Here is a 19,576-nt window from a genome sequence, read left to right on the forward strand (position 1 = left end):
ATTTTCATATCTATGTGAAGCTGACCACCTCCATATCTACCTAGGTAGTTACTCTTGGTGACACATTTTCTAGATACATCTAGCCGGTTAAGCTATAATTCCTTGTCAAAATCCTTCCAACCCCATGTGTAAGATGGCGAGCCGTTGCAGATCAAGAGTGAGAAAGAAAGAGTGACATAAGAGTAACACGCCGGGTAGCACAAATTCCAGCAGTGAATAAAACGCCACGATAATCCACACAAGCCATATAAACCATACAGTATCACCCTTCTTTACATATTCGGGCCCTTATCGATTAGCATCGCCTCTTGTAGTATTCAAGGCGATGCTGCTAGATGATGAGTAACAGCTAGCGCTCGTTCTAGAACCCTGGGAAGTTGCGCCTGAACGCATGCTACGTATGCTCGAGCGTTTCGTCTCTTTCTGGCTTTCCGTCCGCTTCACCGTCATCCCCGCAGGTCTAGGTTCCCGCCCGGCCGGGTTTATGGCATCTTGAGGTAGGGCTCCAATTGGTATGTGAAGCTTGGCGTTAGCTTGAGGATCATCATATTCAATATTGGCCTTCCTATAAGTATCTCTTTTGTATTGTTTTAAGGCTTGGGCCGACGGCTCCGAAGTGGAAACCCAGCCCCTGAGTTGAGATAACCAGCGGTGCTTGCTGTCCTTTTCCCTGATTCTGGTTGGTTCTGCCGCCGGATTCTTTTGTTGCCTCTTGTTAGTATCCTCGAGAACAACATTATTCAACCCAGATTGGCCAGACAACCTGTTCTCCTGGTGGGTAGAATCTACCTCTAGAGATTCCATTGTTGTGGTCATATGCGATATTGACACCTCATCATCAGGGCTTGTAGGGATTTCCCAAGCGTTCTCTTGTTGGGGTGAGTACGATGGGAGATCGCCTATAGTCACTGCGATTGGTGGTTTGGGTGTTGTATTAATGAGTGGGACTCTTGAGCTCGACGTAAGGCTATTGGAGATGTGACAAGATGCGGCTATGGCATGAGACGCATCAACTGAGGTAACTGTCTTGTGCTGACCCAATGAGTTACGCTTAAGACGGAGGGAAGCGATGGTGTTCTGCGTGAAAATTCGATCTCCCAAGGACTGACTCGTGGCCGATTTTGGTACCTTCTCCTTTAGCTCGCTCTTCTCGGTGCTCTTCTAGAGTCGTGAAGAACTATAGGCTTGAGAGGAAGGTAGGCCTAACAGTGTACTTCGACGTTGTTTCTTTCTTGCTTTGGGCCCGTCCTGTGATGCTGAATCAGAATCGGCGAGATGTTCGGGTGATATTCCAATTCCGAATGATTCGTCTTCATCGTCTAGTAGACTATATGGCTCCGCTTCGGACTTGAAGAAAAACGGATCGTCTGGCCTAGCCTGACCCACCCGAGATACACTAATAGGAGAGAAGTTACAAATGTCGCCTAATTGATCCCACGTTGTCTGCCCTGGTGAATACGTGGATGGGAATTGTGGGGGTTGTTCTGGGCTTCCGACGGTTGTTGGGTAGGAGAAATTCCTTAGAACAGGTGGTGTGAATCTCTCCGGTGTAGTCGGTGTAGGCGATGGTACCAGGCCTTCTTCATGGGGACTTTCGAGGGCAATGGCTTGCCTGGGTTTCCGGAGACGTCCAGCAAACCCCACCATTGTATATCGAAACAATGAAATGACAACCCGTAATAAACTCCTTATTAATGAATTTTTGGACTCCTTAGACAAATGCGGTAGGTTTCTCGAGTCTCATGTGGACATACACGTAAATGCCCAGTGTCTGCATTATCTGAGCAATAAATGATAATCTTACATCGGTGGGAGAATAGGAAGATGAGAAAGATGATATAAAGAGGTGATTCTACTAGTTATGGTTGAAAAAGCAAAGGATGGTGCTCAGCTTTAGGTTTCGACAAGATACATGAATGAGAGTAAGAGCTAGTTTGACCTGCTTGATTAATTTCTAGCGTAAGTTTCCGACTCAGCTCGAAGTTGCCTTCTTTAGGAGGTGCGATGAAATTTAGAAGGCGCGCTATCCGAATAAAGGAGATCCAGGTACCCAAGCAATAGACACTGGTACTCCAATATCAATGATTGGATCTACTACATATATAGCTACTTGGTCTTTTCAATGACTTTTTTATGATAGAATTATCTCTATCATCTCACATTACAGACCAATATATAGGGGCATGAGTCTAGGCAAATACTTACATGGCTTTTGCTATAAACATATGTGGTTGGTACCCTGGTTAAATGTAGCTTTAGAGAAGAAAAAGAAAAGACTGACTCCTCACGCTATATTTTTAGTGATGTTTAGTGATGTGGATAGGCTTGAGCTGAGATTCCCAATCATCTAGCTGACTACTGACTGAGCTGTATAGGTAATTTATGGATTATATGTGACTTGAATACGTGAATGTATAATGAAAATCATTTATCTGGATGGTGAACTTTCACAGGTGTGAATGACTCCTGGGAATAGTAAAAGAGTTAAAAAGCGGAAAGTACACGATATGTGAGGACATTGGCTATAACTTACCAGTAATATGAGACATCATATGCAGGCATTCCGGATTCAAGATCTGCAGGGTATCTATGACCAGGGATCCTGGACCCGACCACGGATAAATCTGCGCACAGACAAAAAGCATAGATCCCCTGCTCAGTTCTTTCCCTTAACGTGTGCCTATTGGCTGGTTCTTAGTTTCCCGTATTTTGCCCCCACTTGCCGCAACATCGACCCCGAGTTTATTGCGATTTCCCAAGGCTGCAGTAACTGCTTTGCGCTTTCTCTCCATACAATAATCCTCCTAATCCGACAGATCCAACCCACTATTACCGTCACCGTTGAAGCATATTGATTCAAGAGCTGTTATCGCACAGTTTGTTTGCAAAGCTTCTTTCTTATCTCCACATAATCGCGCAAAGTAAAGAAACAAAGCAGCGCCACACGTAGAACATATCGACCGTCTCCCAACTGTCGCAATGCCGGGCCTTACACTCAATACCGAAGGCACCACAACGGCCTCAGGGTCGGCCGCTACGCCCATATACCCTCCTCAAAGCGCCGCCAACCAACACGCGCCCACACCCGTCCCCGTACCCACGCTCCCGACCAACATCTCCAACTCCGCCGCTGCTAGCAGTAATACCAACAAGCGACCATCCCCATCACGCGACTCCTCGCCTCAACGACCACCCTATAGTCCCATAACCCCGCCTCTCAACCCTCTCGCGATTCCTCCGCGACCAAACTACACACACAGCACACAGAAAGACCAACAAGCGATACCACCTCCACCACCTGAGCCCATCGACTTTGACACGAACCCCGATATCCTCGCGCTCAAGTCCGCGATCTCTATCCTGCAGATGCAACGGCGTAAAGCGCAAGCCGACATGGCGGCACTTAGCCGGGCTAAGAACGCCGCGCTTGCTGAGCCGGAAGCCTTTGTGCGCGACCTAACGTCTGGACGTATCGCCGTGGAAGGGGATAGGCTCTTTGTTAGTGGTGACGGGGAAGACTCAAGTTCGGAGGACGATGATGAGGATGAGGTTATGGAGGGAACGGAGAGAAGTGCTGCTGGCCAGCAAGCTCCTCCTAGTACCGCAAACGGTGAACAATCACAACAACAAGCACATCCTAATATTAGTACAAATCCAAATACAATCTCAGACTCAGCAGGTCCGAGTTTAACTATTAAAACCGACCCCGACGCTACAAATCTAGAACAGCTACAACCACCCTCCCAACCTCCGCAACCCCAAGCGCAACAACCACAAGAACCCCGCCCCTGGACACGCCTCCCGAAACCCCAAAACATCGTGCGCTGTCCACCGATCAACTGGTCACAATACGCCGTCGTCGGCGACTCCCTCGACAAACTCCACGCCGAACAACTCGCGCGACCATCCCAAGGGACACCCGCAGTTTTAGGAGCAGACGGACGATACGAGTTCAAGGCTGGCGCGGGAAAACAGGAGAAGCTCGTCGGCATCGCGGCGCCGTATAACCCTGGCAAGGACCGGATAGATAATCGGAAGTCCAAGGTATTGAAACGCTGAATTGGATGATGGGCTGCGCGTTAGACCAACATGGTTGTGGCCGGGTTACGTATGTGACGGCGAGGTGCTTGGCTGGCTACCTACTAGATCAAGTGAGGCGAGGAGGCAACCCCTGGAGGGAGTAGCCAATCATGAAATTACGGATTATGATGAGCGTTGCTATTTACGGTCTACAGCATTGCATTGTGGCCGACACATGATAGCCTTAGAAGCTCTACATTTTGAATAGGGACTTGAACAATGGGCCAGGTGGTTTGGATGTCCAAGGCTCATGGTCGTTCGGGACCCATCAGAATCGAAATATCTTAATAAGACGATTCGATCAGAAAACCTCAAAGCTCGCGAGAACGCTGGCGTTGATTATAGTACTGCATCAATACAAGGCGACCGCGACAGTGACAACATCACGAGTAAAAACTATGATTGTTCATCGCGTTTGCATTTTTTATTTAATTCATCGTATTTGTCATGTAGCCCGTGAAAGCAGAAGAGGTATCAATCCTAGTCTAGAAGCCATCAATCTCGATGACGTACCGAATCTTATGCCTTGAGAAAGCCATCGTTGAGCCTTAATGTCCACCGATCCTACCTAGGAATTTGAGAAGACAGACTTGCAAGGGCTTCCGTAAATACACCAACCATGCTCAACGTTATTATCTTCTGTTGATGGGAAAACTCCTAAATAACTGGAGAAAACAAATCGCAAACCACCTAGACCCTACCATCTATAATATTGTGTGTCATGGACATATTAGAAATCTTCCATACTTCTCTGCACCGATCTGCGTAGTTGTCTGTTATACGTCTTCCTTTCGTCGGGACTTCCCCAATACAACTTGTGTGCTTCAGGGTGCACTAGAGTTCTCGGATCGTAGGGGGGTTGCTCCTCCTCTAAAGCCTCGATAATCGCGTCGATATGTTGTTTAATATCTTCTCGGCGATTGGGGTTAGGGAAGTAGCATGGTGTACCATCCGCTGCGATCCGGTGATGAAACATTGATGTCAAGAACTTGATTCTCGGTTGTTCTTCAGGGAAGCGGGGACTGAAATTGAGCTTGATACGGAACATACCACCATCCAGGTTCGTCATTGGTCTACCAAAGTACGTTAAGTTCCAGACGAATGGATTTTCGTTCACCAGCTCAATGCTATGAGGAACATCGCTCCGCTTGAAGGACTCTCTGATCTGTTCGTACTGTCGCGTAAGGTTGACTGATACTGTGGCGTCTTTCATCCTGGCAGAGACCCCCTCAACTGCCCATTTCTCCGGCTCAGCATCTAAAACAGCCTTAATGCGACGTATTCTTTGTTCAAGTTCAGTGTAGTTGAACTTGCCATCCATAGTGTTGGATGTACCCTCGAAGGGCATGCGGACAAAGGGTTGACCATCCTTAACCTCTTCCTTTGCCTTCTTGATCGTTTCTAGATACGAATCATAATACCAGAGGAATCGACGCTTGCAAAGGTCCTTAAACGGCTCCCAAGGAACGCTCGCATCGTCAATATCGATATCGTCGTCCATGTCAAGGTCGTATTCATCACGCTCCGTTGGAGTGGGGGGTTCGAGGCAACTGCCTGTGATGCCCAGGTACTCTTCTAGCCGTTGAATGACAGAAATACGTAACGTCTCGTGCCGAATCTGCATTAATACCGTTAGAAGCATCCTTAATGATCCACCCCGTGGTTGCGAATTACCTTTGCGATGTACTCCTTCTGGTTCTTCTTATCGTGCGACTCGTTTGCATCCTCAAAACCCGGCTCGTTCTCGTAAGGATTGGACGACATGAGGCTTTGTATGGATAGAAGTATGGATTCTAGACCTTGAGCGGCGGACCACTCCTCCCCTCGCTCTCCACGCCATGTTCTAAAATCGGGTTAGGTTCGACGAATGATACAGAAGATGAAAGAAGATATATACCCAAGGATTGACCTGTACTCTAGATTAATAAAGCGCACTTCAGCATTGCTGTAGACCAAACCTATTTGACTTACAGGCATACTTTTCCTGAGGCGTATATGTTCGGGTTGAATCGACAGCGTCCACTGTTTGTTGTCGTTCCAGTTACGTTCGGTGACTTTCGTGGGTAATCTGAATAAGATTGTCGCCAAGTTAGTCGCTTCGGATAGACACTACACGAGTAGACCGACGATGAAGGCTAACCTTTGTTAAACTTAACAGCAAACTTGGTAATGTTAGTATGTGTAGCTAAAGATAATACGATACAGTTGGCAATGTACTAACCTCAAAGAATCCAAACTCGTACGGAGTCTCGTGAGGACCAATAATCAGGGCCTTGACGCTACGGACGTCGCGATCTCTAAAAGCTACGGCGAGGGCTAGGGATTGGGAATATTAGTTCTGGTCGTCGAGAGGTATGTTTGATTGGGATCGTTTTCCATACATAGGTCTGAGCTCTTTTGGAGCTCACCAATTTCCTGCAAGGATCGGATAAGTCGTCAGCCTTATTACCCCTCCAATTTCTATCTGTGAGGCTACGGCGCACCTTGGTGATGCGGATGATGGACTGGTCCGCCATGATTTTTTTTTTTTTTTTACCAGCGTCTCATAGGTTGGGGTCGTATTAATGGGATTGATGGTTTGAATGGACTTCGGACTGAGTATTGGGAAATAATAAGATGTTGTTGAGCAGAAGTTGAGAGTTGACAGTTTCTGGGCGCGTCTTGACTGGTTTTGGGTTCCAGCGTCGGAGTAGAAGTAGGTAATAACGTAGGTTAGGTAGGTTCAGGTAGGCCTGGTAGGTGAGATAGGCAATAGGTAACCTACGTCCTAGTAGTAGCACTTGCAGAAGCTCTTAAGTGTATGCGGGCAAGTGGGGAGGGTCCCCCAAGGCAGAAAAGGGCGGGGGTTCTACTAGGTTGTTAAAAGGGCTGCGGGGCTGACCTCCCGCCTGACGGCGCAGTACGTGAATAGGTACCTAAGGTACCTAGGTAGGTACAAGGAATACGTTACTTCACATAGTTAGGTGGTTAAGTGGGAAGCAAATTAACTTTAAACCTGATTAAGTCATAGGAACATCCTGGTAGCCAATCGTAAAGTGATAAGTTTTTGTGATGGGATTATGTAGGTATCTAGGCAGTTGCATACGACACTTTAATGACAGTTCAAAAAATCAGAATTTTTGTTTGTTTGTAACGTCTCAATCAGCTGCTCATCTGGACTCCAAATGTAACCCGACTAGTCAATTCTACACGTGTTCGAGAAGGAAATAGGTACAAGGCTATTAGACTGGATGATACACTCAAGCTTTGGACCATTACATAATCATAGCACGAACACTATTTGAATGCTACAATGTAGAGAAGGTACATACGGAAATCTTAAAAAGATATCGGTAATCCCGTGCTATTTCTACCCCTAGACCTTTCCCCCCCTGGTGCCCATCCAGCCATCATGGGGATGAACCAGGAACGCCCCACTCCCAATTTTTTTTCTCTAGGATCTCGAACTTTTCGGTCTTCTAGGGTGCCGAGAATGAACTACAACTCACTCCAGCTTTTAGCGTATATTGCCAGGCGGTGAGGTGGCAACTTAGAAGCAACACAAGTGTCGTCGTTCCGTTTCATCAAGTTCCCCCTCCTCTTCTTCTTGTGTTCCGCTCCCGCTTCAATTAGCCAACCAGCCTCTCCCGCCAGCTATCATGTCGAAGAAAACCGTCCCTATGTCCGAAGCAGCGATAACGCAGCCTCTACTGGGTAAAGTCCTCGTCATTGGCGGCTGCGGCTTTCTCGGCCACCACGTTGTGAACCTACTCCTACGCGACTGGAATTGCACCGTCGCTGTTGTCGATCTCAAGTGCCAGCGAAATCGGAGACCTGATTCGGATGGTATCGAATACGTCGAAGCCGATATTACCGATGCTGACGGCCTTGTCAAGGTTTTTGGGAAGCTGAAGCCAGATGTTGTCATCCACACGGCCTCGCCACCTGCGCAGGGACTTGGTGCTGTCGCGAACGATATATTCAGAAAAGTCAATGTGGAAGGAACCCGCGCTGTGATCGCCGCCTGCGAACAAAACGGTGTCAAGGCGTTGGTGTACACGAGTTCTGCGAGTGTTATGAGCAACAACAAGGATGACCTAATAAATGCGAATGAAAACTACCCAGTCATCAGAGGTAAAATGCAAACAGAATACTACTCTGAGACGAAGGTACGGTTATTTGTCTTCTATATACCCTGTGTATTTATTTTACTAACACTATCTACTAGGCACACGCAGAAAAACTCGTCCTCGACGCGAATCGTACCGAAGGAAGCGATCTCCTCACAGCCGCGATCCGACCATCTGGCATCTTCGGTGAGGGTGACATGCAACTCGTCCACCACGCCATCAATGTCTACCGCGAAGGCAAGGACAAGGTCCAAGTCGGTCTCAACCAAAACCTCTTCGATTTCACATACGTCGAGAACGTAGCGCATGCCCATCTCCTCGCCGCCCGCGCCCTCCTCGTAACACACGCGTCGAAGACCGCTCCCCTAGATCACGAAAAAGTTGACGGTGAAGCTTTCATCGTCACCAATGGCAGCCCTGTCTACTTCTGGGATCTGATGCGAGCTATATGGCGAGCAGCCGGTTCAGAGAAGGGCACCGACCAAGCCTGGGTGATGAGCCGTGACTTCGGTCTACTCCTAGGTTTCTTGAGCGAAGTGTTCTTCTCCATCCTAGGCAAGGCCCCGACCTTCAACCGCCAGCGTATCGTGTTCAGCACCATGACGCGATACTACGATATCTCGAAGGCGAAGCGGCGTCTCGGCTACGTGCCTCTAATAAGCCTGAGTGATGGCGTCAAGAGGACCGTCAAGTGGACCTTAGACCAAGAGAAGAAATAGAATCATGACACCGCCAAAATCGCGAGATGCCGTAATTTTGGTATTGGTTTTGTATTGCATATGAGTAGAAGGTTAAAATATTTAATAATGAGTGTAATCTTAAGGGGAAATTATGATCAATGACAAGATGCATATTGTATTCTGCAATTCTTGGTTATATACTAGTCTAGAATTTGGACATATTTAAGATCACAAATCAATTTCACAATGATGATTTAATTATAATCACGGATATAAAACAAGGACTTGGTGGTGAAGCTTGAATTGGTAGCAAGATTATGTGATTGCATTCAGATTTGTCAATTGATTAGGCTACGCCTAGACTGCTTCTGTCTGTCTCTCGGCGAGATGATGATGGGCGTAATCGAATGGCCTTCTGTGGTAAACCACCCGCGGCAGTCTTCACAAGTTCGATCGCCCGATGAATAGGTAGATAGCGAACACTCCCCCACAAAAGAAAAACCCGGAGGCTTGTAGCCCATCTGAGGGATATTTCCGGCATCATAGCTCTGTCTTGGCCTCCTTGCCCTTCGAACTAACTAACTGGCATCTCCTATCTCCTAGCTCCAAGAATGAGTAGATAAACTACTGTTCCGATTTGTAACGAAATTGAAAGTTCGTCGAATAAATGTGACCCCGTTTGGGCAAGCCAAGAAGGCAAAGACACAACAACCTGCCCCCCTACTACTCCAAGCTGCTACCAAACTACTCGGAAATGGCAACTCCGCTTTCCAGAGCAAAAATGCTTTCGAATAGAGTTATAGGCATACCAGAAGACCGCCTCACCTAGGGAAAGTCCTTAGATGTCAAGAAAGCGAATCGAAAGTCGCGAAGTCCATTTTGGGGAAAAAGGAGAGATGCGCAACGCCGGCCGAAATGCTATTAATCTCTCTACACCCGATTCATGCTATGTCCTGGAGAAAATCAAGAGTCGCAAATGTGGATAGGGTTCCCTTTTCCTCACTGCGGAAGCCCACGGAAGTTAAATAACCGATGATGTGGAAAGAATATATACCTGGGAACAAAACAACTACCCAGTACCGGTCGTGACAGAACTATTTTGTCTACCCCAGCCTGAGTTTCGCCATTCGCGGCGTTGGCCATTTTCGGGGAGCTTGGCCTGATTATCCGGCCGCTCGTACTGGCTTCCGTGAGGTGATTGCCCATTATCCGGTTTACGCCAATTTTGTGGCGGTGGCGTTCCTGAGGGAGTTGTGAATGGAATTGTTGGCTCTTGCACAGGGCGTACGCTACTTTCTTGCTGCCATGCGGCGGGGTCTGTAGCAACCCTAGTAGCTAATGGCCGCCTGCTCTCTTGTCGGCCAATGTATTCAGTGCTGTCATATTGCCTGGGAACTCCATTGGCACTTCGGCCCTCGATCCGCTTGAGAATCTCCTTGGTCGTGATCTCGCCATTGTTCATGAATAAAGTCGAGTCACCCAAAACATCCATGAGTTCGGCGGGGACCTAACATCATGCGTTAGTAAATCATTAAAAGGGAAAAGACGTTTTGACTCACCATGCACATTTCCTCATTGTACTGAATTAATTCCTCAACACATGCTACCGCAGTCATAGGCTCATCTGAGAAGCTTGGGCTCTTCTCGGTGGTGTAGAGTACATTCGGGGCGATAACACGCGCAAGATTGTGTACGTCCATCCTGGATCCAGTATCCTCATCAACCTGGTGGAAAGTAGCCACCCATTTTAAGAAACTGAATAGGACTTCTAGCGTATCTCGGTGGATTTGTGGGAGTAGGCAACAGGTGAGGTGTAAGCAGTGTCGTCGTTTGTCGGCATCTTTGATCTTGGTTGCTGCTATCCAGACCCTGTAAAGCTTTTGCGTCATTAAGGGATCTGGTAATTCACGAAGATATCGCTTGAGCAGTGCTGCAAGTTGGTGGGGAGTCTCGTCATTCCAGCGGATGGCATCACAGCCATCCCTATCAACAGCGTTGACTTGCTCAGTGAGCTTCTTGATGTTTCCATTCTTGCGGAAGACACCTTCAACCGAAAGATCCTTATTCTTTAGGGCTGTGATAGTATCCTCGATAATGGCGGGTATACGTAAGGCACCTGGCCCCACGCCATCTGTAGAGTCGGCGCCGTCACGTTCAACAATTACTTCCAAGGGAACTCCGAACACACCCTTCTTTTTCGCACCCTTGCGGGGGTCATTCTTACCAAAAGCCTTGCCAAAGGCCTTCCAGAAATTTGGCGCCTTCCGTGCTTCGATGAGACCAAGCAATTCATCAAGAGTGAATTCCGGTTCTAGCATTGGCTGCATCGTAAGAACCGCAACATGCCGGACGATGAAGTACTCAAGACCGGAGAGTTCGGAGAAAAACTTTCTTCCGTCCCTCTGTGGTGATGGATCTCCTAATAATCTTTGCTCCACATCCCGTCCAGCAGAGAGACTCCTATCAGCACTACCATACGCAGCTTCTGTAGTAGCGGATCGGAAAAGTTCTTGACGTGAAGCTCTGTACGGGTTGGGTTGCTGCTCTCGTGCTTGTTCGGCCGCAACGATCCGAGGGATATCATCGAGAGTTAGCGCATCTTGGTGTCCGAAATACTGCTCCGTCGTGCCACCGCCACCCGGTTCTCGATCTTCCTCGATTTGCATCACCTTGTTTTGTGAACTCATATCTGCGCCAGCAGAGCCAGGACGAACGCTGCGGCCTTCTGGCCCATCCATAATTCTCGATGTTCGGGCCTTCCTAAGGCTAGATGATAGGTGTTTATCGAGACGCGTACTCCTAAGTCGACGCACGTCGTTGAGAGTATTCTCATAAGACGACTCCCTTTGGTGCCGTTCCCTTTCGCCACCAAAGGATTTGGATCGGGAATCCGATCGCAACATACCAGGACCATCGTCTGATACACGATTACCGTCAACAGAACCATAGCCATTGAGACTTGCGTCATCGGTAGTATGCGGGAGGGCGCCGCTGGTTCGAAGAATTTCTAATAACCGGGCTAAGGCGACCTTCAATAGGAATATGTACTGCTGAAGCTTCGTTATTCGTTCTAACGGCTGACCCCGAGCTTCGAGCTGATTCTCGCAATTTGTGCAGTAAATATTATGGTCTCGATGTAAACGAGCCTGATCTAGGCTCCTACCCAGTTCTTTGTTGCATCGTGCGCATGTAACGCAATGTAGATGCCATCTCTTATCCCCAATCAAAGCACACTCATCTTCAATGGGTTTCCGGCACAAGGTGCAGTGATCAGAATCACTAGCAGAGAGCCTCGACATGCCCAGCGTGATGTGCAAGGACTCGTCGTCACTTTTGATGGATTCCAGTACACCCAAATCTTCAAGGAATTGATATAAGGCATCTGGGGTATTGTGCTCCTTTTCAACTCTGAGCGCCCCTTGGAGGCAGATTCTGATGAGAAGCTTCAGGTAATGTGCCAGACCCGTGACGAGAGACAAGAGCTCTTGGGTTACACCGATTTTCCGCGCACCCGTGTCTTGCATCTTAGATAATAACGAAAAGAAAGCTACAATCTTCTTACAGAGTAATTTCGCTTCTCTGGCATAGGACAGTTCTATATTCCATTTAGCATATTGCGTCAAAAATTGGGAAATAGTGTTTCATACCGTTCATCTCAAGTCGCTTCATCGTCTGGTCGAGTCTATCTGCCGACCGGAACAGAATGTCCACGTGGATAATGAATTTCTTAGCGACAAAAACCCCATCCATGTACACGCCGTTGCTAACGTGAAGCAGCATATCCGAGATGCATGCCGCTGATGATTCTTCGAATGTCGATAAAACGCTCCAGATTCGATACACTTTATTTTCCATATCTTCTTCTTCTTGTCGGACCCGTTCACGACTTTCTGCGTCGACGGGTTCGGGGCGGGGTTCGCTCGATTCTTGGGGAGGAGTCAAACGGACGTTCCAGAATTTGTGGATCATATAGCACTCGGGATGCCAATGCTGATTTTGTCCATTGCGATATATCTCGACGAACTGCTTAAGGATGGCAGTTTTGCAACCATTGCAGCGCTGGGCAAACTGCGTCGAATAATGGTAGTGACAGTACACATTTCCATCGTGTTCATAGTAACTATCCTGCGCTCCGAATACGGTCGAACAAAGTGAGCAAGTAAAATGATCAACATGGTATTTGCGGTCGAGAGCTGTGATATAGGACCCACGCAAAGCACCACCACATTGATAACATAAAAGACCAAGCCGTCGGAAATAATCCGTCTCACAAAGGGGATATTGGCCACCTGTCTCTTCATCGTCGGCGGGGAAGAACTTAGAAGCCACTATCTGGCCGCAATCCTGTATACTTGTTAGTCACAAATCATATGAAATAATTAATGCAGTAGGCACTTACACGACACTTAAAGCAGTCGAGATGGTAAGTCCCGTCTAGTGCCCGCACAAATTGACCCGTTAGTGACTCGCCACATTTAGCACAGATACGGAGCTGTCCGCTGGCTGTTCTTCCGCCACCCCGTCCTCGAGATCGATTGCGCTCACCGCTCCGTCGAGGGTCGCTGTGAGCACTGAGGGCCGGCGAGGCAGGCGGTAAGCTAGGTGGGGGGTATGCTCCGTTTGGATAGGACGGGCTCGGTGTCAAATTTGGTCGCTCGTGGTCGAGTTGGTAGCTGCCGTCGTTGGGCATCGGTGGTGGATGCCCATGAATCCGGTCACCAGCCAGACCGCCTTCGTAGTCGGGGCTCATCATGGCGACCAAAATGAGGCCCTACCTCAGCCTGGCTGGTATAAAAAGAAATTAATGAGTAGCACCGACAATACAAATGGTGGCGGCTGAATTGATTATTGATTATGAGAAAAGTGAGGCGACGATAACACGGTTGCGGTAGCGTCGTTCAACGTCAGACATTGGCATCGGACGGCGAACTTTGTCGTCACTCCAAAAGCGTGTGCGACTTAATGCGGATGCAGGAACCGGGAGACAATTGTTCGGCGTTGTGCAGGCGGGATACGATTTGGCAGATGTTTGGAAGCGCAGGAAAATATCGGGACCAGACCAATATCTCGGTGGTAAACGAGTGTGGCAGTGAGAAGAGGGTACTGCAGGTAATGGTTGGTCGACACAGGAGGTGGGTATTCTTTTTTTATTTTTCGACGATGCGACGAGAGCAGGACAGAATTGGGGGACCGCGCTGAGAAATTGCTGGAGAGAATGAATGGTTGGTCGGATGGTTGGGCTAGTCGGATTGGTTGACGATTTACTCAAGGTATGGTATGGGTGTTTAGACGTCTATGTACGTATCGTAGCGTATCGTAGCGTTAGGTTGGTAAGTTAGAAAATGGTTTAGCTGAGTTCGGTATTGTGTTGAGCGGAGAATTGAGAGGACCGTGCCAGCCGTGCTAGACCGCGTCTAATTGTCGAGGGTATTGAGGATATCGAGAACGTCGATAATGTCGAAACATGCGCTGAAAGGGAAAACGATCGTGAAGGGTACTATGGCACGGCATGAAGCATGTAACGCCGTAATCAGATTATAGCGGTAGTAGTAGCGGGAAAGGGTAGAGAAGGGTAAGGGAGGTGGAAGGATGTTGGTTGCCGGCTAGGTGCAACCTTCAAGGAAGCAGGAGAGCTAGCGTCTAGTATCGAGTGCTAGTATGGGTGTGTTGAATGATGTATGCTACTGGACTCATGTATGTACCTGTAGGTATATGTATATGTGTGTAGGTACTAGGTACTATGTACTCTTTTTGTATTGTATGCAGTGTAGAGAAGCGGGAGCTGCTGCTGCAGGAGTAGGAAAAGAAGGGGGGAGAGAGGGGGGAAGAAGAAGTGACAGGGGGTTCGGTGGGAATTGGGAATCGAAGGTAATGCACGACAAAGGGATATATTATGATGTATGTAAGTATTTCTTCTTTTTCTTCTCTTCTCTTCTCTACCCACACGTATGTAAACGTTAGGTTGTTGTAATTAGTGTGATAGTATTGTAAGTGAAAAGGTCGTAAAAAAAAGAAGAATTAGGTAGCTCGTTTTATTACCATTACCATTACCATTACTAGTACCCAGTAGAGATGAAAGACCCTCAGCTATTAGGTAGGTAGTTTCGGTAGATAGGTATAAAGAGGTTGTAGTACCTAGGTAGGTATCGAGGGGCTGGTCGAGTCCGAGATTCAGATCGATGAAGTATTATTGTAATTGTAATGAATGAATGAATTAAACAACGACTTATTGAACTGACCGACCGACAATGACGACGATGACAGACAATAGTCAACTTGTTCGACTTCAAAATGCAACAAAAAAGAAAAAAAAGAAACAATTCGATTCGATGTGCGACCACTGCAATTTTTGGGAAATTGATGAAGCTGACCTGCCGCCGATTATTGCTTGCCCCCCTGGATGTTCTAATGTGCTTCTTCTCACACTAGCCGACCCTGTAAGAAGTCTGGGAGAGCAGACCTCCTAGGAGGCTAGGATAATGGAACTGTAGGAGAATGGTAAAGAGGTACCTACTCCCTAGGTAATAGGCTTGAATGGATCACCTGCAATCTCATTAACAGCTCTTAGCGCCAATTTTAGTTGGCGGGTCAAGCAAGGTCAAAGTCAGCCAAGTGCTTCACAAAAAAATAATAACCCCACGAAACTTTCCATGGTCCTTGAGTAGGGTCTGTCACGTGAATTGCTACGCTAAACTTGATTTGGTATGATGATAGCCTATTTCGTACCTCTGTACCTTTTCGGGTGTCCCTCCAAATCCCAATGCCATGATCATTTCCTGCCAATGTTCCTCGGATCAAGTCACAAAAGTTTGCTTTCTTCAAAATAGTTACATGAGAAAATTACAACAATCCTCATGTTTGATTGAATATCTTAATAAATATAATTATATTCCTATGTTTGCTTCATCCTTTTTCTTCTCTTCTTTCATTGCACGATCCATATTGTGACTAATATATAGTGAACATCATTGGCTACGAAAAGAATGCATCCTGTCTAGTGCAAGACGGACAGTGTCCAACTCCATTTTCATCTATTGCATGGCTGCTACCGTCGAAATTGACATAACTTCAAATTCATTGGATAGCACCATTGACCTACACTGCTACTCGCCTGGTCATTCATCCGACGACCTACATATTGCTGCCCTTCGTAAACTTGAATCCTTTCTAATCCGAAACATTACTCATAATCATCGGAATGTACCGTGATGTTCAATGGATATGATCGCGATATATCTAAATGGAACAACGACCGGAGGTAGAAATCTTGATCCACATCGGTGCTCCGAGCAGAGCAGCCGATGATGCTCATTACCGTGCTCTCGCTACTTCCTACATCAACTTCGAGCCAGCAGATCGGTTGGATATTCCGAATCATGTTTCCTCAAGTATGAGCACCAATGAGGGCAGGCACGAGCTACATAACCAGGAGAGCCAACATGATACAATACAAGAATTGCCCACGAGCTCATTATCGAGTGAGCCATTTGGTTCTTTTAGATCACCCCAAGCTTCATTCCGAAGCGTTCTTGACAATGCTGGTTCACCCCGTATCGTCCCAAGACCCAAACCAGAGGAGCCGGAGCAATCTAACAATCCTGAAGATGCTATGCCAATGTCCCAATCATCATGGCAAACACCAAGCAGTGTAGTACAAGACTCATATCCGGAAAACTTCATCAACATAACTAGCTTAACGTCGCCTACAAGAGTCTTGGAACACTACCTCCAAAACTTTGATTATTCCTCTGCTTCTCAAGATCCTCCTTCTCAGTCTCAGCAAAGTAATACCGGGACACCGTCTCAGGGCCTCGCTCGCCCTGCCTGTAGGGAAAGAATATTGGCTTCTCTCGCTCCGAGCACACCACAGATTGTACCCTGTACACCTCCGGTCAATCATTCCCCTAATTCGCGGGGGTTGGCAGGGGAAAATCGCATAGAAGGGCATCAAGAGGGAGTTATGCAGCAGGGATCACAAAACGAGATCACGAGTGATAATATCATCGAAGAGACCATTTTGATTGATTCTTCCGACCCTTCTTCTATCCCTAGAGCTGACTCTGAACCGCCGCCAGCCAAGCGTCATCGACTTGATTCAGCAAATACAGGCCCAGGCGCCCTTCCACGAGCAGCAAGCGACATCGGCCCAAGAGCATCGGCGAACCAGATGCCAATATTAACTGTCGCCTTTCTTGAGGAACACGGATATACGTATGATAGCTTGGAACTCAGGGCACCAGAACCTCCCGTCTCGTGCAGAAATATAGAGCCGGCCGATCTAATTACGTCTAGACTTGGAGAGCTAGCTAGGGATCTGGATATTCCAAAACGGTACAAACCAAGAACGGAGAAGAGAGAAGTGCGCCCCTTCGAACGCGGATTCTGGCTTATAGATTGCTCGTCCTGGGATGCACAGCTTAAACCGCATGTCTGGGCATATCTTGCGAATTACGTGGGATCTGGATTTGCGGGATGGGGCGTCTGGTGCAAAAGGGATCCGGATTTCCAATGGATTCGAGTATACTGCTGGGGTTGTATAGTGGCACATATCTATTTGCTGCTTTACCTAGCCAGCCAGCGGAAGGTTTTGTTCACTGGGGCGAGTTGGAATGATGGAGAAGGCATTCCCATTATTATCATGGAGACAAGAAGTCCTGGCGTTAATTAGTGAGGGTATTTCATTCATATTTGCAAATCGGGAGTTAAATCGGATGAATTCAAGCATTTATAGCGACGGCGTATGGGACAGGATATCATCTAATAAGATACCCCTAGCAATACTCAGAATACGGCATGTCAAAAATGTTCATAGAAGTGAATTTTATTTGGTTATGTTTTTTTTTTTTTTTATCTAGTCCTAGCTCATTCCTTTGCCTCTGCCAGTGTTGCTATCGAAGCCGTGGACGGAGCAAAATCTAAGACAGGCTTATCTAGAGGTAGGAAAACCGGCCAACTGAACATTGCTTGAGATAGTATTTAGAAGTACAGGTCGTTTCAAAAAAGCAAACCGAAGCCAAGCCCTTGCATCAGTACGCGATAAACCCCCTGCATCACTGCAAGGCACAATGAGGATGGGTAGGCGACCTAGTTTATCCACTGAGCACCCTCGTCCGTCGCCCGCGTATCTACAAAGATAACAATCAATTCCAGAATATTGGTATTCATTAAGTTATGAGTGAATCGTGTGAGACGTGGCCTGTTCATGATTTAGGCGATGGCTTTCTCACGGAGCGATTCAGAACTGATTGAACCTCTTTCTCATACTGATCACGCGAGGCCTTGGCAAGATCATCATAAGCCTACGGAATTGTTAGTTTTCGTACTACAGAGAGCAAAGGGAATTGTCTTACCTGGCGTTCAGTGCTCGACAAGCTCTTCCACTCATGGCTAATTGCCTGCGTAGCCTCAATGATAGGGCGGTTTGCAAAATCCCCAGAGGCCCATCTTGCTTTTGCATACAGGACGTATGAAGTTAATGGTCTTTTAGGGAGACGGTCGTCATGAATGGTCTTGATTTGTCCCTTAGGGACATTATATTTCTTCTTTAATTGGTAGCGAGCGTTGATAGCGCTGCTGATTTGCTGCGGTTTATGACTCTCTAACCATGCTTTGTATGCTACAGAGTTATTACGTTTGTTCTGCTCGGCGACGTCGGCGTATCGCTACTGGACTGTTAGAATATCTGAAGCAACCAAATTAAAATTATAACCCGGCAACTGACCTGAAGCTCAGAGCTAGATAGTGTATGATATGTTTGGCCTAGTTGCTTCATCTTCTCTCGGAGTTCTGAGGGCTGGGTGTGTTTATCCTTGGTCTGTTCGGTTACGAAAATCACCCATGGGGTGTGCGGCAGCGGTTTGGGCTCGGTGAAAAGTGCCGTTTTTCTCAATTCTCTTCTTTCCACGGCAGCCTTCTTTTCTGGGGTCAATTCCTTCTTCTTTCTTTTAGGTGTAGCTTTGGCTCTGGGTTTGGCTTTTGCGCGGGTGGTCTTCTTAGCCTTGCCTTTGGTCGCTTTCGTTGTTTTGGTTGTTTTAGTTGCCTTCAATTTGATCGACCTGCTGGTCTTGGTTGACGTCTTCGAGGGTCCTTTAGTCGTCGCGGGCTTCGTCGAGGCCGTGGCAGTGACGGAATTCTTAGTTCGCGCCGCAGCAAAGGTTCGAACGAACTCGCGACCACAGTTATCAGCTAGCCGAGAGACTACAATGCGGCGGGGTGATGCGACGATAGACGTTGATCCCAAGCGCCTGATTGCGGCGCGTCCGATAGAAGACAACATAATGGGCAATTAGAGTCTAGAGAAGAGTATCCTATAGCAATTGAAGGGATACGCAAGCCCTAGCAAGGCTTGCTGGTGCGAATGGGATAATATGGGACGCCGGCAAGAATGTGTTGAAAGTGGGAGGATTGACCCATGTTTATGCAAACACGCGACATTAACGACTTTCCCATATGTACTAAAGCTTAAAGCTTCGAGGTTGTGCAATTGTGCCTTCTAGTGGACCCACTTTACAGCTACTGCGTTTTGTGGGCTCCGCACCTAAATTAACAATGTAAAAGCGTCATGCAAGCGAAAATAAGCCGGTTGCTATCATTGGCTTCAGCCACAGGCACAACCGTCATCTTTCCCCCACTTTCTCCAGCCACATCTTGTCAACCAGGTGCTTGATTTTTGAGCCGCCGAACCGGTTCTAAGAACTAAAAATATAG

The 19,576-nt window shown here is 47.5% G+C and overlaps 7 protein-coding genes across 7 annotated transcripts; 3 read left to right on the forward strand and 4 right to left on the reverse strand.

Moving 5' to 3' along the window:
* Positions 1 to 988: 988 nt before the first annotated feature.
* Positions 989 to 1,751, reverse strand: F4822DRAFT_67966 (uncharacterized protein). Its single transcript, XM_051463845.1, has one exon. It carries the CDS (start codon positions 1,645 to 1,647, stop codon positions 1,162 to 1,164), a length of 486 nt encoding a protein of 161 aa, XP_051308961.1. The 5' UTR covers positions 1,648 to 1,751; the 3' UTR covers positions 989 to 1,161.
* A 963-nt stretch (positions 1,752 to 2,714) lies between these two features.
* On the forward strand, positions 2,715 to 4,478 carry F4822DRAFT_419580 (uncharacterized protein). Its single transcript, XM_051459627.1, has one exon. It carries the CDS (start codon positions 2,980 to 2,982, stop codon positions 4,057 to 4,059), a length of 1,080 nt encoding a protein of 359 aa, XP_051308962.1. The 5' UTR covers positions 2,715 to 2,979; the 3' UTR covers positions 4,060 to 4,478.
* Positions 4,479 to 7,164, reverse strand: F4822DRAFT_419584 (UBC-like protein). The gene is made up of 8 exons (XM_051459628.1): positions 6,564 to 7,164; positions 6,462 to 6,495; positions 6,302 to 6,396; positions 6,221 to 6,242; positions 6,052 to 6,148; positions 5,978 to 5,989; positions 5,755 to 5,923; positions 4,479 to 5,698 (listed from the first exon to the last, which is right to left on the reverse strand). The coding sequence occupies exons 1-8, from the start codon at positions 6,594 to 6,596 to the stop codon at positions 4,811 to 4,813; spliced, it is 1,350 nt and encodes a 449-aa protein (XP_051308963.1). The 5' UTR covers positions 6,597 to 7,164; the 3' UTR covers positions 4,479 to 4,810.
* A 554-nt stretch (positions 7,165 to 7,718) lies between these two features.
* On the forward strand, positions 7,719 to 8,908 carry F4822DRAFT_434309 (NAD(P)-binding protein; the record flags this gene model as incomplete). Its single annotated transcript, XM_051461987.1, has 2 exons — positions 7,719 to 8,228; positions 8,288 to 8,908. The coding sequence occupies 2 exons, from the start codon at positions 7,719 to 7,721 to the stop codon at positions 8,906 to 8,908; spliced, it is 1,131 nt and encodes a 376-aa protein (XP_051308964.1).
* Positions 8,909 to 9,938: 1,030 nt separating this feature from the next.
* On the reverse strand, positions 9,939 to 13,559 carry F4822DRAFT_438875 (RhoGAP-domain-containing protein; the record flags this gene model as incomplete). Its single annotated transcript, XM_051462575.1, has 4 exons — positions 9,939 to 10,376; positions 10,429 to 12,464; positions 12,517 to 13,213; positions 13,269 to 13,559. The coding sequence occupies 4 exons, from the start codon at positions 13,557 to 13,559 to the stop codon at positions 9,939 to 9,941; spliced, it is 3,462 nt and encodes a 1,153-aa protein (XP_051308965.1).
* Positions 13,560 to 15,653: 2,094 nt separating this feature from the next.
* Positions 15,654 to 17,671, forward strand: F4822DRAFT_419587 (uncharacterized protein). Its single transcript, XM_051459629.1, has one exon. The coding sequence runs from the start codon at positions 16,110 to 16,112 to the stop codon at positions 17,535 to 17,537; it is 1,428 nt and encodes a 475-aa protein (XP_051308966.1). The 5' UTR covers positions 15,654 to 16,109; the 3' UTR covers positions 17,538 to 17,671.
* Positions 17,672 to 19,341, reverse strand: F4822DRAFT_419589 (uncharacterized protein). The gene is made up of 3 exons (XM_051459630.1): positions 18,591 to 19,341; positions 18,220 to 18,531; positions 17,672 to 18,168 (listed from the first exon to the last, which is right to left on the reverse strand). The coding sequence occupies exons 1-3, from the start codon at positions 19,143 to 19,145 to the stop codon at positions 18,070 to 18,072; spliced, it is 966 nt and encodes a 321-aa protein (XP_051308967.1). The 5' UTR covers positions 19,146 to 19,341; the 3' UTR covers positions 17,672 to 18,069.
* Between the last annotated feature and the right edge of the window lie 235 nt (positions 19,342 to 19,576).

The sequence above is a fragment of the Hypoxylon trugodes genome (genome assembly GCF_022578975.1).
Source record: "Hypoxylon trugodes strain CBS 135444 unplaced genomic scaffold F4822scaffold_11, whole genome shotgun sequence".
Lineage (NCBI taxonomy): Eukaryota > Fungi > Ascomycota > Sordariomycetes > Xylariales > Hypoxylaceae > Hypoxylon > Hypoxylon trugodes.

What these genes read in the sequence shown, in the direction of transcription:
- F4822DRAFT_67966 (XM_051463845.1), bottom strand. Translation starts at nt 1,647, where the DNA reads ATGGTGGGGTTTGCTGGACGTCTCCGGAAACCCAGGCAAGCCATTGCC.
- F4822DRAFT_419580 (XM_051459627.1), top strand. Translation starts at nt 2,980, where the DNA reads ATGCCGGGCCTTACACTCAATACCGAAGGCACCACAACGGCCTCAGGG.
- F4822DRAFT_419584 (XM_051459628.1), bottom strand. Translation starts at nt 6,596, where the DNA reads ATGGCGGACCAGTCCATCATCCGCATCACCAAG. An exon ending in CCATCATCCGCATCACCAAG is followed by an intron (nt 6,496 to 6,563) that starts GTGCGCCGTAGC and finishes CGATCCTTGCAG; the next exon opens with GAAATTGGTGAGCTCCAAAA. An exon ending in CCAAAAGAGCTCAGACCTAT is followed by an intron (nt 6,397 to 6,461) that starts GTATGGAAAACG and finishes CCCAATCCCTAG; the next exon opens with CCCTCGCCGTAGCTTTTAGA.
- F4822DRAFT_419587 (XM_051459629.1), top strand. Translation starts at nt 16,110, where the DNA reads ATGGAACAACGACCGGAGGTAGAAATCTTGATCCACATCGGTGCTCCG.
- F4822DRAFT_419589 (XM_051459630.1), bottom strand. Translation starts at nt 19,145, where the DNA reads ATGTTGTCTTCTATCGGACGCGCCGCAATCAGGCGCTTGGGATCAACG. An exon ending in TATCTAGCTCTGAGCTTCAG is followed by an intron (nt 18,532 to 18,590) that starts GTCAGTTGCCGG and finishes ACAGTCCAGTAG; the next exon opens with CGATACGCCGACGTCGCCGA. An exon ending in TGTCGAGCACTGAACGCCAG is followed by an intron (nt 18,169 to 18,219) that starts GTAAGACAATTC and finishes ACAATTCCGTAG; the next exon opens with GCTTATGATGATCTTGCCAA.